Consider the following 16,644-nt stretch of genomic DNA (forward strand, 5'->3'; position numbering starts at 1 on the left):
GTTTCTTCTCTTGGTCAATGTAGGCTCTAAAAAATAAGTAAAATGCGTACATTACATTGGACTAGAAACTAATGTTGGCAATTGATTTAAGGAGTCGTTTCGTTTGGATTGAGCGCATGAGATGAGAATAGAAGTGTATTGCCGTACAATCATTTTAGGGAGTCATGGTGAAGAATAATAAAGTATCTGGTAATTTTCAGCTGCATTTAGCAACATAACCAAAACAAAGTCTTGAGATTACCAGCAAAGAGTTAACCTCAACATGAAAATAACCATTATAGTAACGCAAAACATAGCAAAACATCTATTGCCAGACTACTACTCCTCCTTCAGATTCCAAACCGAACTACAAAGTTGGCATTCCAAAAGAAAACACAATGAAAAATGCAACAATCTCATTCTCTACTAGCTCAATTCTCACTTCCTTCCACGTGATTTCAACGCTTGCCTGTTCCTCTTCTTTACGCCAGACTTGGCCACCTTAAGGCTCCTGTTCACAGCACTCAATCTTGCAAGGGCATCCCTCTTCAGATCTGGCCTGTAGTAGTTATCTCCCACCTGCATATCATTGGGACAGAAGGGTTCCAACCATTCAAAGTAAATTCGCAGCAAAAGTACTCAAAGCTAGATATATTACTTGGCTTAAGGTATGTGCCACAGTTGTAGTTTTATTGCCGGCGATAAGGGGGGCCGTACAAAGTATATTTGTAGGAGAAGTACTCGAAAGATAGTCATATTACTTAGCCTAAGGTATGTGCCACAATTGTAGTTTTATTGCCGGCGATAAGGGGGGTGGGAGCCGAAACAAGACATTGAATGCCTGAACCTTTAAAATTACCTGATTTGTTACAGCTTTGGCCATCCTACGGAACTCTTTCTTCATTAATGATTTATGAAGCAACGAAGAAGGCTTGTTCTGTTTCTTGCTCTTAGTTGTTGCAAACAAAATGGATTGGTCTTTGCCTCCAGGTTGAATCGTAACAGTTTTCTTGTTGGCCAAACCTAAAACACAAGAATCTTATTTAATCTCTATGCATATACATTATTCACTATCTGCAATATTATCTTCAATCTAAAAAAAGAAAAATCAAAAGAGAAGAAACAGGGATGATAGTTAAAACAATTTCACATGATTAACATCCTAAACATCAGTTTTATGTTCCCTCCCGCCGAATCCAGAATGTATGAAGCATGAACATGTATATCTAGAATATAATCACCAATTGATAAGAGCATCCAGTTTCCATATCATAAACCAAGCATCTTCTTAGGTCCTTGGCAGACAGAATACAATCAGATAACATTAACTATTTAAATTTCCTGTACATAATTCCTTTGCTCCAAAAGAAAAGTCATACACAAACCTCAAAATAACAACGATATAATATACCTATGATCTCGTCTCCGGATCGTTCCGACATTTCAATAAAACCCCCAAAACTTAATCCACTAGCATTTTTCTTGACATGAAAAAAAAAAAAAATCAATTCATCAGAGGATTTGAGATGACTTACCAGAATGTTTGTAGGAGTTCAAATTGTATAAGTTGTTAGACTCTTTGCTGAACTGAACGCCGGCTGTTCCCCTCCCAAACTCCTTGACCAAAAACGAGTTGTTCCTCTTCACAATCTCCCAAATCAATTGTCCTGGAACCGCCGCCATGATCTTCTTGTCGCCCTGCAACACGATGAAACAATATCTTCGAAGTTAGTTTAGCAAGAGTAAAACATACATATGAATGTTATTGTTTCGAGATCAGACAAAAAAATGCATTCAAAAGAAATCGTTTAGAAATGCAGAGACCTGATGAACTTTAGGGTTTGTCTCAGAAACTCGGATGGGCAAAATGGGGCGCGCTAAGAAGAAGAGGGAGTTCCCTAAATTTATATTCAGCCCTAATTCGAAACACGAACCGGAAACTCAATGGGCTTAGGTTATGGGCCTGGTCTATTGAATTTTACGGGAAACCTTGTTCGAACCGGAAAAATATTTCACTTCTCATTTTATTTTTAATTATTTGTTAATTTTAATATGATAAATATATTAAAATTATATATACTTTTGTTGAAAAGTTAGTAAGTTGTTTTATTTAAAATAATTAGTTTCTAAAATCATTTAGTAATTTTATTATAATTTAATATAAAAGTTAATAAACCGTCAATTATAATCGAGTTTGAAGTAAAGGACACGATCACGTCAAGAAATGCATTCTCTATCCCTAATCCCTAATATTCATTCTAGACAAAAAAAAATTCAAGTTCGGAGTAGAGGACGAGATTAGGGCAAGAAATGCATTCCCTATCCCTCATTCTTGATACTCATTTTAGACGAATAATTTGAGTTCGGATAGAGGACGAGATTAGGACAAGAAATGCATTCCCTATCCCTCATCCCTAATACTCATTCTAGACGAAAAATTCGAGTTCAGAGTAGAGGGCGAAATCAGGGCAAGAAATGCATTCCTTGTCCCTAATACTCATTCTAGACGAAAAATTCGAGTTTAGAGTAAAGGACGAGATCATGACAAAAAATTCATTCTCTATCCCTCATTCCTGATACTCATTTTAGACGAAAAATTTGAGTTCGAAGTAGAGGACAGGATCAGGACAAGAAATGCATTCCCTATCCTTCATCCCTACCACTCATTCTAGACGAAGAATTCGAGTTCGGAGTAGTGGATAAAATCAGGGCAAAAAATGCATTCACTATCTCTCATCCCTGTTACTCATTTTAGACAAAGAATTCGAACTCGGAGTAGAGGACGGAATCAAGGCACGATATCCATTCCCTATCCCTCATTTCTGATACTCATTATAGACAAAGAATTCAAGTTCAGAGTAGAGGACGAGATAAGTGATGGTGTTAATATAACACATGCGGAAGCAATTTGGATCTTAGGCACTTTTAGAACATCAATTATTGTAAATCACTAGCATGTTCATAAGTATTAAAACTTAGTTTAAATACTAACCTTTTGTAGTTCAAACTCCTTTTGCCTCACGAACCGGTTTCGAACCACCACTAGTGTCTTCTCCACTATCCTCCGGCCTTAGAACGGGATTGTGGAATCCGGTGAGTGACTAAACTTGGGAGGGATTTTGTATATGTGAAAGAGAATGTTTGTGAGAAGTTTTTCTCAAGGTTTTTCATCAAGATGAAGAATCCCCTCCAAGTATCATGATCACTCTATTTAAAGAGTCAAGTTTGCATGTTCATGCAAACTTGATATCACCAAATTTTGACACTTAAAATTCCACTCAAGAGTTTGGGATTATGTGGCAAGCATGCATGTTTGAGTTAACCAAATTTTGACACTCAAAATTCCACTCAAACTTGTGGGGTTTATTTGGCAAACATGCAAGTTTGGTTAAACCAAATTTTGACACCTCAAAATTCCACTAACATGGATTTTTCCATTTGATGGAAGTCAACATTTTGACTTTCTTCATTTTAATTCAACAATTAATTTGAATAATGAATTTCAAATTAAAGTAACATTAAATGATTAATTAAACTATTTAATTAATATTTAATATTAATTCAAATGCCAATCCCAATCAATTCTTACACATAATTGATTAAGATATTTAAATCTTATTTAAATATCTCACATTCTCTCTTTTCGTTTAATTCGTAAATAAAACAAAATTGCGGTTACATATATCGTATATATGTAACGCATATTCCCTAATTTGAATTCGAACACTTCGAACTCACTCGTCACATTGTTCTATGGTTTAGCCCGATATGAGCTAGCAGAGGGACCTAATGGACCTATAGATCATGGGCTCCAACGATCCAAGATTAACCGATTAAACTCATTAACCTGGTTAACCAACATTCGTTAACTACTAGGACACTCCACTATAGCCTAGTAGTTGCACTCCCCTCACTATAGATATATTTCTGTCCATCTGATATAACCATGATTAGTAAGTCGATCCTTCACAGGTTGTTCGTAACTAGAGCTGGGTCAATTTACCGTTTTACCCCTGAAGTTACTTCTTGTTTCTTATGTCTCACTGATCCTCTAATGAACAATTGGTTTGTGGTCCAACCAGTAAACCAAATCCCTCTCAGGCCAATGAGAGGGTGGGGCCCCTTGTTCAAGACCTGGAGTCAGTGTTTAAGGGAACTACCTTTCTTCTATCCCTAAGTGGGTAGGAGTGAATTCCGTCTTGCACCCCACATCCCCAGCCATTCACCCAGTCTTACTCCTGAAATGGGAGGCCTGTTGAGTCGGCGAACTAGAGCCACTCTCACCCATGCAAATCTAAGGATAATTCCGAATAAACAGGAGTTCATGGTTAGCTCAGGATTAAAACCGAGTTACCTAGGTTATCGAATGAAAAGAAAATCAGTCTCAACAGTAAACGACTTTATAAAGTGAGAGTGGTTTTCTTCATGGTCCGATCATATGCAATACTCATTGCATAGGACGCCCCCACTCACATGTCTCCACATGCACAATTTAGTGATCACATTGTTTATATCATATACAAAAGTGGGCCGCATCCATAGTGTCCCCAGAATAAGGTACTCAGCCTTATCCTTATACTATAGATCATTTTGACTATATACTTGAACTTGATCCACTCTTATGTCTCTACATATAGTTCAAGTAATCATACTATAGCCAGAGTGTTCTTAGTTTATTGGATTTAGATTAATGATCGTAAAGTTCACTTTATTCAATAACAATTTTTACTGAATAAACATCAATAATAACTTTATTGAAAATAGAATATATCTTTGTTTACAAACTATGAGTTTTAGGACATAAAACCCAACAATAAGGACAGGAAATGCACTCCCTATCCCTCATCTCGGATACTCATTCTAGACGAAAAATTCGAGTTCGGAGTAGACTAAACTCTTTGAACTTGACCCTTTAATATGTCATATGATTTCTACCATGATTTTAACTCAAACTTGCAGAAGCCTATCCCCACAATACCATAGCAACAAAATACCTCAAAGCATCAGGAGCTTGCATGCCTCAATGTACTCCATATCATGTGTCCAATATCAGAAGCCCACTGTTTTACCAGACATAGAAACAACCAAAAAGGATAATTTGGGAAACCAAAAGCAACAATGACCCAAAATTATTAAAACTTAGCATGAGGCATTACCTTTCATAAGGTCAATGCCTTCTTTATACCTCAAGCATCATACATATATACAAAGCCAAAAGCATTCTCCTACCCAGTTTTCTTCCTATGGTATGAAAATGAGATACTATTTTACACAAGGAGCTTCTTACTGAGTTTGGTTAAACAAGAGGCACAGACTCTGTTATGGAAGGAGAAACAAGCAAATTCAGCAAACAAAAACTATTTATTGACTACCTGTCGTTGTTAAAGGGCGATACGTCGGTTGTGCCAAGGCGTTCACGCCTTTGTTCATCCTACTGAATACTACTTTAAGAGGGACACAAGCTATTAAAGAACCCTTGGACTTCTCTTCTACTGGTCTACTCTCTTCTGCAAACTGCTTCTGAACAGTCAGTGAAGACAGTTTCCGGGTCTTTTTTGATAGTTGTCCAGATTTCTTTCTCTTTGACGCTCTGCCGAGTGAAGGGCGCGAATGAAATGAGCGGGCAAGGCGCTTGCCCAATGTTTTCCCTTTCGAAGAATTTGATTGTACCGAATGAGGACTTTCCACACGATGAGGATCAAGTTCAGGTCTGCTCAACAGGTCATCACAGTGACCATTATCCAAGACCTCAACAGTGAGCGGATGACCAACGACTGCCTTGCAACTTATTTTGCTCATTAAAGAAACCAGTTGAACGTGTTTCAGCCTATAGTTGGTTTTTGCCACAAGCTCAACCTCATATAGCGAAGCATTGCAGCTAAGTTTTGTAAAAGAAGATTCTGACCTCTGATATTTGGAGTGAACCATAAGGCGAGATTGTCGAAAAGGAAGCAACCTTGGAGCAGCGCAACCGTAATCAGGCAACTGCTTCATCTTAGTTGCTTTCCTGATGATAGTATGGACTTTGTCTTGAGATGTACACTTATTAGAATCCAACTCATCCGATCCATCAGCAAGTTTCTCAGGCTCTGCTGAAGAGTTATTGTTCGAGGGAGGACGTTCCTCAATGGTACTGGAAACTCTCTGATCAGATCCCATATTGAATCCACCCAGATGCTCCATACCTGCCATACAAGTTTTTTGCTTATTGTCTGTCAGTAACAAAAAATTCGAGTCATTTTTCCGAGTTATCTTTGTATGTCTTGAATTCCTCTTCCCCTTAAGCTGCCACTTAGAACTGCTCTTTTCTATTGTCTTACTGATATTGATCTCTGGATCAGCAACAGCAGAACTGGTAGAACCAGATTCATTTAGTTCATTGCTTATACATAAGGGTTTAGCTTGACTGCTTTGGCCGGATTTTCTTCCCGATGCACCAAAGGTAGACCTTCTAGAGGGGCAAGGGGAAAGGCCTGGAAGAAGTAGAAAATACCCGGTAAGGGGGGATCACACTACTGTTGCATCAATACAAAGGAGAAAAGGCAAAACAAATTGGAAACAAAATGGAAAAGGCAAAGGGATGAGACAGACATATAAACTGAAAGGCACAGAGATGGAAGGTATACAGCCGAAGCAAACGGTCAAGCTTTATTAGAATAAAGTTCAGAACCTAGAGAACCTATGCAGTCTTAAAGCAAAAATAATCGAAATATTTACAGGGGAACCGGTCTATATACGTTCCTATAAAGCAAGACATTAATTATTACTTTTTTTTTTTTTAGTTCAACAATTGTGGGGGTGGGAGATTGAAGCATCTTTTACGATGGTAATGGGTGCTTTATATACTGAGCTATGCTCGGATTGGTATACACCAATCATTACTGTTAATCTACAGTCTTCTGTGGAAAAAAATATATAAGCGAATAAGACGTGAACAAAACGAAAGAAAGAGGAGACTAGATGTTTCAAGTTCATCCTTGCATCGCATGTACACCAGCTGAAACTTTTCTCCCAATGGAAAATAAAATATTGGTAAAAGGGACATCAACAGAAAGAAAGAAAGAACCATAGATAGTTGAATTTCATGTGCATTTTACACATACCTGCAATAATTTTTCCGTCCTCAGTGAATGGCACGTCAAATAATTGATCAGAAGTATCATTCTCGGCTCGATCAGAAACACTTGAAACTTCATTATCCTTCACCTTGATAGTAAAATGAGAAGCATCAAGAGCATTTGTAGGGGTCATATTCTCACAAGAAACTATAGTACTGTCTGAATTATTGTTCATTTCTGCAGAGGATCTCTTCTTTGATTCGTTAGATTCTGGTTTGGAAAGCTTTCCATCTGACAATCCCCCGAGGGGTAAATTGGAAAGTTCACAGCAAACAACAGGAACAGATACCATTGTTGTACTTTTTAAAACTTTGGTTACTGGTCTGTGTTGATTTTTCCTTTTTGAGAGTTCATTAACATTGGACAAAGACCTCTTTCTTTTAGATAGGGATGAACAGACTTTGTTATCATCTGGAGGATGTTCATTAACCAAGCAATTGGGAGTATTTAAATTACAGTTTACCTTGGTATCTTCTCGAACGAGCTCAACCATACCTCCAGTCTGAATTTTTCTTTTTGACACTGAACCTATACCAAGATCCTCAAGCCCTCTCATTCTCATCTGATTTACACCCTCTGTTCCATCATCCTCAGAGTCATTCGGAGTTCTCCTACTCTGACCATATCGAGCCATTGAATGACTAAAGTTCTCTTCGAAAGATATCCCTGACTGAGATAATTCTGGCACTGAATCAGATCTGTCTTCAGAACCGTTCATATTGTTAGTCAAGTCCACTTCACTTGAATTACCCATGGGTGTGGAAATTCTGGCACAGATCTCGTGGTTGCTGCCAGAAGTATCCATTCTACAACTAAAAGCTAGTTGATCCTTGCCAAGGCGAGCACTTTCAAGCTCAAGTGCTTGAAGAATTGCATCTTCCCTTCGAGCATATTTTACTGCTTTCTTATTTGCAACGGTCACAGAAGCCTTGGCTTTCTCAATAAATTCATCATACTCCCCACATCGAAATGCCTTCACTCTTTTAGACTTTTCAAGATTATACCAATCACTATATCAATAAAAAGGACTTTGTTAGCATATGAAATTAGTAAATAAATATAAGCCAGTACCTTGAACATAACAAAAGAATTTAGGATTTTTAAATGAATCTGACAGAAGAAACAAGGAAAGCAAGTGTGTCTTCCTTAACCACAGCCCAAAAAGAGCAAAATTATAATAATGGTAGTAAAACATCAATGCCATCATTAGGCAACTCTACTTCCTACCCAAAGTGTAAGAGGAAAGTTTAATAGCAACAAAGGAACAAAGGGAAAATGAGAAAGATAATAGAAATCTCTAAAGATCTTAGTAGACCATTTGAAAACAAGAAATTTAATGAAAACAGAGTTGTATTTCATGTTTTCAAATATATGTTTGGTAATCCAAACAATTGTTCAAAATGTCGTTTCAGGATTTTCATTATTTGGAACACAAAATCCTGAAATAGTTTTCGAAATACATTTGTCAAACACATCATTGAACTCAGTAAATCTGAAAACATAAAACAGAATCCAGATTTTCCACCAAACAAACCCTAAATTTTTGGTCTTAAAACAAAAGAAGTCCAAAGTTAAAGTGATGCCTACTACTCCAAGTGCCATCGAAATATTAGCCCCAACCACATTTTTACTTTCCAAATCTAGAAGCTACAGAATGTTTAGCAGAACCCTCCAAGAGATAGTCGAGGTTTAAAACTTGAGATATATATAGAAAGAACTGAAGTCTCCAGTGAAAAATCTAGAGTAAAAGAAAGAACTACGTTGTCAAGGAGAGGGGGTGAAGGGAAGGGATGCATGGGAGAAAAATAAAAAAGATCATTCCCCCATCAATTTTCTTGCAGAAGCAAAACTTCCAAGAGTCAACACGACATATTCTGTGAGATAGAAGACATAGCAACTCAATATTGCATAAAGTCTTGAAAATTTAGAACGGACAAGATTTCCCTTCACTACTGATCCTTCCCAAATGCAATTTCTTCCAATTACCAATGTTTTCACTCAGGTACTGAACTTAAATGATTTTTTTTCTTCTTCTTTTTAATCATTTGCCCTCTTTCTAGTTGCCCTCGAGAGCCTTTATGATGTCCCTCTGCCATTGTGTTTGTTTTTATATAATACAATCTGTTAACGAAATATTGTTTCATACAAAGGTAAATAAACTGTTAAAGATCCAAGGACAACAGGAACCCTTGCTCACCCCTCTGCAGTTCTATCCATTCATGTAACCAAATTTGCAAACAATGCTGACAAGCCAAAGAGGAGCAACTGATGAGAGCCCAATCACAATCAAAAGGTGACATGGGTACAGGTAGTTCTTTTGTTTTAGAGCGTGGTGTGTTTTGAAGCACAACAGAACAACCCCTGATCAAATAAATCTAACAAGGCTGAACACATACACAAATCATGAACACCAAACGTAAGCACGAGAAGGCAAAAGGAAAAAAGAAGGAGAAAAAAAAAAAACATCGCATGCCCTGCCCAACAGAGAATGAAGCTTGAACCGGCCAAAACCACAATTATAGATAGTATTCAGTACACAGAAACTACAAATTTTAAACAAAGTGAAACGAAAATGCTCAACAATTCACAAGTGCAGTTCAAAAGAACTTAGAAAGAAACACTCACATGCTTGCATCCTCACGACCAAGAAGCTTCACCGGAGTACCTGACTTTGGGGAAACCAAGCAGTTCTTGGACAGCTCCTCAAGACCCATAATCCGGCCAGGCCACCACGATCCGTTACGGCGGCGAACCCAAACTAAACCACCCACCGATGCATCAATAGCCTTACTGGTATTATACCCATTAAAGCTGTCCATCTCAGTATCCCCCGGAAAACCAAGCTTCCCAATACCTCGTTTTCAGAAACAAATGCATATATAACTCAAACCTAAAAGCCAAAGAAAAGAGAAGTAAACAACAAGTGATGAACAAGCAATCAATCAAAAACCCAGAAAAAGCAATACAATCAAGAGGACTAAACAAATAGACAAAACCCATTTGCTTTTCCCAGTGGGAAAAAGTAAAGAAAGAAACCTGGATTGAAGGGTAGTTGAAAGTGAAGAAGATCTACCAGTATCTTGAGGAAAACGATCAGCTACTTGAGCACTGAAAACTATGTTTATTGATTTGTTTGTTTGAAGTGATTTGCAACCGCGGATTCTATTTTGCAGGCTGATCCAAGATCATCAACTCTCCTGATGAAATATGAAGTTCCATGGAGGAGGGATCCAGAGGTCAGTAGAAGAGTATGCTAAAACGGAGAGTGAGACTGAGACAGAGTGTGTGGGCTTTGGATCAAAACAGAGCATTTGCGCTTGGTTGTAGCTACGCGAGAGAGATATTTTACTCTCTTCTTTTTTGTTGCTTACAAACTTGAAATTACTTTTTTTTTTTTTTTTTTACTGTATGGTTAAATTTGTTGAACCCATATGGATTGATTCTTTAGCCTCTTAGTTATGTGCCAAATTCTTTACTTATAAATATAAATCAGCTTAGAAAAAAGGTAAAAAGAAATATTATTTCATCCTTATCGTTCCAGATTTATTCTATTTGAGTTTCTATACTGTAAAATATCTTTATTAACCTTCATTTTATAAATTTTGAAAACCTACTTGCATTGTCTTTTCTAGTATAGAGATTGCTATTGTTACTTAACCAATTTGAAAAAAAAAAATTAACCTCAAAACACTAATTTTAAGATTAAGTAGGCAAACTAAAATAAAATCCAAAATTGATATTTAAACAAAAAAAGGAAAAGTGAAGCAGGTAAAAGTTTCATTCTAGGCCTTTGTAGCTTAAAAAAAACTAAACCAAATAAGCCCCCTATTCTATTGGACCTTAGCATAGGTTCTTTGACTTTTGCTGTGGGGTATAAAGGCTGTCAGCTCATTTGCCAAAGTTTCCCTTCCCAAACAATTCCAGGACCCTTTTTATGTACATTAACAGGAAGAAAAGGCTAAGAAAAAGAGCTACATATAATAATAGTAACAGAGACAGCCTTCAAGGAATAGCTTCATCAAGCTGTGATTTCACAACATATTCAATGGAAAGATGAACAAATTTTTATTTCCAATCTCTATGTATTACAAGAGAACCCTTTTTATGTACATTAACAGGAAGAAAAGGCTAAGAAAAAGAGCTACATATAATAATAGTAACAGAGACAGCCTTCAAGGAATAGCTTCATCAAGCTGTGATTTCACAACATATTCAATGGAAAGATGAACAAATTTTTATTTCCAATCTCTATGTATTACAAGAGAGTAAGAACCGCATATGTTGGCAGTATAACAGGCCAAATGAAAAGCACACGTTCCAGTTCAGAAATCTTGAGGCCCTTTTCCTATGCTAATCTGCAATAGCCACTAATTTACAACAAGTTAGAATATTTGATTTAAACATTTTGAACCTTCTGAGATCCCAGTTATGGCATGGATGGTGTGTGTATGGCGCAGAAAATGTTGTATATTTCAGTTTCTGGGCATTGGTTCAACCGACCTGATCTTGTAATTCACTTTACATGGCTCGCCAACGAGGGCCCTTTTGCAGGACTTTTTTGTATTTGACACAGATAAGAGCAACTTTTGCAACCTCTCGTACTGTGCTCAATGTCTATTATACACAACCTTGATCAGTCATAGCTTGAGCAACACTCAGAAAAGCAGAAATGACTGCTCCGTGAACAAGAGCCCTATTTTCAAGCAGATGAAAAGCACATGAGGCTTGAGAAAAATCAACCTTATCAATATCTTTTTGTTTTTTATCAAGCATAAGATACTTCAATCGTGTGCTTCGTCCATGAACTAACCAGCAGGAAAAGTAAAAATTGAGTGGAAATGTCGAATGATGTTGTTCTTTACTTTTCATTCTTTTAATTATTTTCCCTCTCGATCAAACTAACAGTTCTAAGAGGATGAAAATTTTAGCAATCACATCATGGAGCTAAGGTGGAGTAGAACTCACTCGGGACTCTCTTTTTGGTATCCAAAATCAGCTGCTGCTTTGAGGGCCCTCTGATAAGTCTGTTTCATAGCTTCCTGCAAGTTAAAATGAGACAAAAATCATACATAACACCACCCTCATTGTACATTATAAAGGTCTTTTATAAATATCAGGGATATTATACCCCTTTTGTAAATTTCAATCATCAATAAAGTTGTCTCTTATAAAAAATATACGATTTAAACACCCTGAAAATTAAATAAATAAGGTCACATTTGATAACCATTTGAATTTTGGTTTTTAGTTTTCAAAAATTAAACTTATAAACATTACTTCCACCCTTCTTATAAATTGTTTTCAAAATTCAAGCTCAATTTAAAAACTAAAAAAGTAATTTTTAAGAACTTGTTTCGTTCTTTGAATTTAGCTAAGAATTCAAATGTTTCCATATGAAAATGAAAATATTATAAAGAAATGGAGAGAAAACAAGCACAAATTTCAAAAACAAAAAACAAAATGGTTTGAAACGGGCTTGAGATTTAGTTACATGCTCAAGCATAAAATGGGGATAATAACCTCACTTGTTTAACAGCAATAATTTTCAAGTCAGCAGTCAACCAACATTGTCAACAGACAATCTCCTTTCTTATTTTTAAACTTGGTAAATTCAAGTTCTAGATGACCGAGCATAAAACATCTTAGCTTATGCAGAATCCATCCAGCAGAAAATGTCAGATCAAGAGTTTTTACATTTCTTCAATTTACCGGCTTCAGGTTAGAGTGATCACATTTAGTACTGTGATTCAGAAATTATTCTCATCACTGAAAGAAATTAGTATGTGTTTGAAGGTTTGACAACATGCACAATGCTGCTGATTAATTGAATCTGGCAAATAAGATATCCAGAAGTATTTCCCTTAATGGAATAATCTCGCTAGAGAATAGGCTAAACGATACACCCTCACCTGCAGTTTAGATTCAAAGTCCTCCGGAGACCAATGCATCAAATTACATGCATGGTTTAATTCAAGTTCTCCAGCAACAACCTGCAACAAGAAAGCAACAATGACCAGATAAGATTAAAAATTTAATAAGCAATGAAAGTGGAAAGATCCAGAGCCACACGACAGATTCCTTAAATTTATGAATCAAATGTCCGATGCATTGCAACTAAATTTGAAATAAAAATATTTGTAATGCCAGTGTATACTACGTGAAGCAGTGGATCATGAATGTTAATTCCAGTTCTTCGTGTTTTTGAACTACAGATTCTTTCAATGCATCTTCTTATAGTTCTAAATAGTTGATGATGATATTCACTTCAACAATAATCTTACTTGAACAGATCTGTACACAACTGTGTCCTTGAGTCATGAGAAGATCCACTTCAACAAGGTGAAAAAATTTGGAAATAAGCGATGCTTAAAACAGTAGGGTATATTGTGAAGCTTCAAAACTAGTGCTCAAGATCAAAATATTTTGAAGAACCATAGGGAAATTAGTTGCCTAAAAGGTTTTAAGAGCATCCTGTGATTTTAGCCAACATAGCAGTGAGAAAATCAATTTCCTTTAAGATGTTTGTAGAACATGCATCATGCACAGAGTGAATGAAGTGAATCGCACCCCTCCAGCACCTGCAGCCATTGCAGGAGCAATGAGAATATTAGCTTTTCTTAGCACATCAACAGCCTCAGGAGTACAGGGCATATTTGAACCTACGGGAAAAAAAGCACCAGCAAGTGACCATAGGTAAGTATAAAAATAAAATAATGATGGGGAGAAACATGGAAATTAACTAAAACCTGTTTACTACCTTCTATTAGAATACGACAGCCAGAATTAATCAGGTTTATGGCATCGGTTTGATCAATTTCATTATGGTAAGCACAAGGAAACGCAACGTCACACCTTTCATTCCAAGGTTTAGCTTCATCATAATACTTAGATCGAGCATAAGTCTTTGAATAGTCCCTGAGAATACCACATTGCACAATGTAAGAAATATGAGTAACTAAAATGACAGAGAAAATGCTGAAAGACAATAACGTAAGTGGTGAGATCACACCTTAAACTTTTCTGCTGAGCCTTGATGTCTCTCAAAAAGGATATCTTCACGTAGTCGAATCCATCTTCATCCACTAAATATCCCTTTGAATCTGAGCAATATTTGATTGTAACATGTCAAAAGAACAAGCTATCAATTCTCTTCATTGCAGTTGCCAATACCAAGACACAGGAAGACCTTTAATTTTGAAACTAAGTATGATTGATCCTACTTTAAGTTGTAGCTAATATAAGACGAGAAATAAACTAATCTTTTCATCTAAATATCAGTCTATAAGAATTTGCAGATGAATCTAACTCAGATAGGACCATGGATTAGTTGCTGGTAATCCAGCGTTAAAAAATTAAGTTTAGAGATCATTAGAAAAAAAACAAATGTCCTGATGGCACTTTAAATCACAGCATAGTTAAAAATAATAATCATAATGGCTTAATACAATAATCCGAGAGAAGTCCAAGTATCAATGCAGAAACATAAGGGTCCTGCATAGTTCAACAACGAAATGAAGTCAGAGTTGTGAAACTAAAACATATTTAGCAGGAAGCCCAATATCTCCATTTCGTGACAAGTACTGTAAATATTTCAACTGAATGCAATGCACACAGTTTAGATGATGCTTTAAAATGACAGAAAGACATCATTTTTTAAAAAACAATATTTAAATAATATATTTAAAAAAAAAACACAATAATTAGAGTTATCCACAAAACACATGCTAATGGGTGGTACAGGCTAGACTTAGAACAAAGAAATACAAGAGCCTTCTCCATCATGGAAGAGCCGGCATGTAAGACCTATTTGATTGGTATTAAGATATCGAGCCAAAAAAAGAACATAGGAAGGAAACAACTTCCTCACCTAGTCAGATAACTTGGTAATGAAAATGAAGATGGATGACCTACAACGCTAGAAGGAAAGTACTACAGCAATTTCTATCTCATTGTATAGGTCATCTGGTTGGAAGAAATATTTGAGAATCACCTGAGACAGTAATGGGGAGGGCACCATAAGCAATAAGCTTTTCAAGGACATGCATCGCAATCTTCCCAGAACCGCTTACAACACATCTGGATTTAAAATTCGTAAAAGGATTTTGAATTAAAAATAAAGCTTTCAAGCACCACTAAATTTTATGAAGAAAGAACTCTAAAAGGCATATACGCATGACAAATAAGTTCAACATAAATTCCGCTGAATAAAGTACTTCTATACTAAATGGTAAATAACTCCTAGATTTTAATGAGAACTTTTAGGGGTGGGTACTAAACCTTAATCCTTTGAGTTCTTTATTCATGTCTGCAAGTATAAGCTGTGCAAAGAAAACCTGCATGTGAGAGGGAAAATTGTCAACTTTAATACTTATACAACCTTAACGTGTTCATGGATACTTCAGCTCACAACAAAGATGAAGGCATAAAAAGGGATGACACCGAGTAACCATCTAAGAAGCCACGATCAGACTGTATCTGAACCCATTGAAACCTGTCCACCATATAGATAGAGCATAAAAAAAGATGGGATGTTATTTACCAGACCATATCCAGTAGCTTCTGTTCGGAGGCTAGACCCAGACCAAAATATCCTCGGTCCTGTAAAACTTCCCTGCATAAGTAAGAATCCACAACATATAGCTTAAGTATATAACCTTATAATGAAATTCATTCACAGTGCAATCTGAAATGTATGATAAGTTGTTGAGCACGTCATGCTCATGTGTATCAAGTCCACAACAGGTTCTAAAATTATTTTATAGATCCATTAAAAAATAATTCTTTCTGAATAATCTTTCTTAAAATTCATCCCAATATGTCACTTCCTTTAAATTCCAGAAGAATATAATGAGAAGCAGAGCACAAGATACACATTCTGTTTTTGCCCTTTATATTCCATTATTAACATTAGACGTGAAAAATGAGCTTTTTTTTCTTTTTTATACGTAAGAGTTTTAAAGTACCTCAAAATGACCTGCTAACCGTCGATATTGTCCAAAAAGATATCCCATTTCTCGCGTACCAACACCCATCTCCTCAGAAGGAAGGTCCTGACAAGAATTACAATTTAGCATATTATTATATACTAAAGTTCCAAACTGAAAATTTATGTGGGTATTAAAAGAATAAAAAACCAATTTTTTCCATTTACCTTATCAGGGCCTAAGTAGCGATATATCTCGTTTATGAAACTTTGACAAAAGCGCATAATCTGCTAATTTATTAGAGGCTTTTAAAATTTATGGAAGTGTAAAAGATAGATGACATCATATAACAGTATACAGTTCACCTCATTATCACTTTTTCCCCTTGGATCAAAATCACTTCCACCTGCTGCCCCTCCTAATTTGTAGGGTGATAATGCATTTTTTAAAGTCTGTAGATGGACAGAAGATTTTGTGAGAAACAAACTTCGTTGAAGACAAGATATTTACAGAAGATGGGGAGAGAGAGTCTCACAGTGGCAAGTAATAAAAAATTATTCCAACTATCATATAAAGAAATGATGTCGTAAGTGTAAAAAAAAAAAAAAAAAAAAAAAAAAAAA

The 16,644-nt window shown here is 36.1% G+C and overlaps 3 protein-coding genes across 9 annotated transcripts in view; all 3 read right to left on the reverse strand.

Annotated features, from left to right (window-relative positions):
• Positions 1 to 176: 176 nt before the first annotated feature.
• Positions 177 to 1,898, reverse strand: LOC111452830 (60S ribosomal protein L28-2-like). Its single transcript, XM_023093735.1, has 4 exons — positions 1,804 to 1,898; positions 1,515 to 1,677; positions 839 to 1,002; positions 177 to 558 (listed from the first exon to the last, which is right to left on the reverse strand). The coding sequence occupies exons 2-4, from the start codon at positions 1,660 to 1,662 to the stop codon at positions 418 to 420; spliced, it is 453 nt and encodes a 150-aa protein (XP_022949503.1). The 5' UTR covers positions 1,663 to 1,677; positions 1,804 to 1,898; the 3' UTR covers positions 177 to 417.
• Positions 1,899 to 5,098: 3,200 nt separating this feature from the next.
• On the reverse strand, positions 5,099 to 10,464 carry LOC111452431 (uncharacterized protein At1g51745-like). Of its 3 annotated transcripts, none has more exons than XM_023093154.1 (4): positions 10,134 to 10,464; positions 9,723 to 9,987; positions 7,083 to 8,107; positions 5,099 to 6,164 (listed from the first exon to the last, which is right to left on the reverse strand). In XM_023093154.1, the coding sequence occupies exons 2-4, from the start codon at positions 9,914 to 9,916 to the stop codon at positions 5,341 to 5,343; spliced, it is 2,043 nt and encodes a 680-aa protein (XP_022948922.1). In that variant the 5' UTR covers positions 9,917 to 9,987; positions 10,134 to 10,464; the 3' UTR covers positions 5,099 to 5,340. The 3 variants fall into 3 exon arrangements, with proteins under 3 accessions (XP_022948922.1, XP_022948921.1, XP_022948920.1); XM_023093153.1 differs by having other exon boundaries at positions 5,099 to 6,452; positions 10,171 to 10,463; XM_023093152.1 differs by having other exon boundaries at positions 5,099 to 6,452; positions 10,134 to 10,463.
• Positions 10,465 to 11,308: 844 nt separating this feature from the next.
• The window catches only part of LOC111452378 (NADP-specific glutamate dehydrogenase-like), a 9,718-nt gene continuing 4,382 nt past the window's right edge, over positions 11,309 to 16,644 (reverse strand). For 2 of the 5 annotated variants that reach the window (XM_023093064.1, XM_023093063.1), the window contains exons 6-17: positions 16,387 to 16,473; positions 16,249 to 16,308; positions 16,061 to 16,147; positions 15,637 to 15,708; positions 15,375 to 15,430; positions 15,088 to 15,173; positions 14,107 to 14,197; positions 13,855 to 14,012; positions 13,665 to 13,756; positions 13,007 to 13,087; positions 12,063 to 12,136; positions 11,309 to 11,790 (exon numbers count right to left, since the gene is read on the reverse strand). In XM_023093064.1, the coding sequence (XP_022948832.1) occupies positions 11,715 to 11,790; positions 12,063 to 12,136; positions 13,007 to 13,087; positions 13,665 to 13,756; positions 13,855 to 14,012; positions 14,107 to 14,197; positions 15,088 to 15,173; positions 15,375 to 15,430; positions 15,637 to 15,708; positions 16,061 to 16,147; positions 16,249 to 16,308; positions 16,387 to 16,473 (1,020 nt within the window). In that variant the 3' untranslated portion in view covers positions 11,309 to 11,714. The remainder of the gene's footprint in view (positions 11,791 to 12,062; positions 12,137 to 13,006; positions 13,088 to 13,664; positions 13,757 to 13,854; positions 14,013 to 14,106; positions 14,198 to 15,087; positions 15,174 to 15,374; positions 15,431 to 15,636; positions 15,709 to 16,060; positions 16,148 to 16,248; positions 16,309 to 16,386; positions 16,474 to 16,644) is intronic. The other 3 variants (XR_002712129.1, XR_002712130.1, XM_023093065.1) reach the window with 3 other exon arrangements.

Source organism: Cucurbita moschata, unplaced genomic scaffold (assembly GCF_002738365.1).
Source record: "Cucurbita moschata cultivar Rifu unplaced genomic scaffold, Cmos_1.0 Cmo_Scf00014, whole genome shotgun sequence".
Taxonomy (NCBI): Eukaryota; Viridiplantae; Streptophyta; class Magnoliopsida; order Cucurbitales; family Cucurbitaceae; genus Cucurbita; species Cucurbita moschata.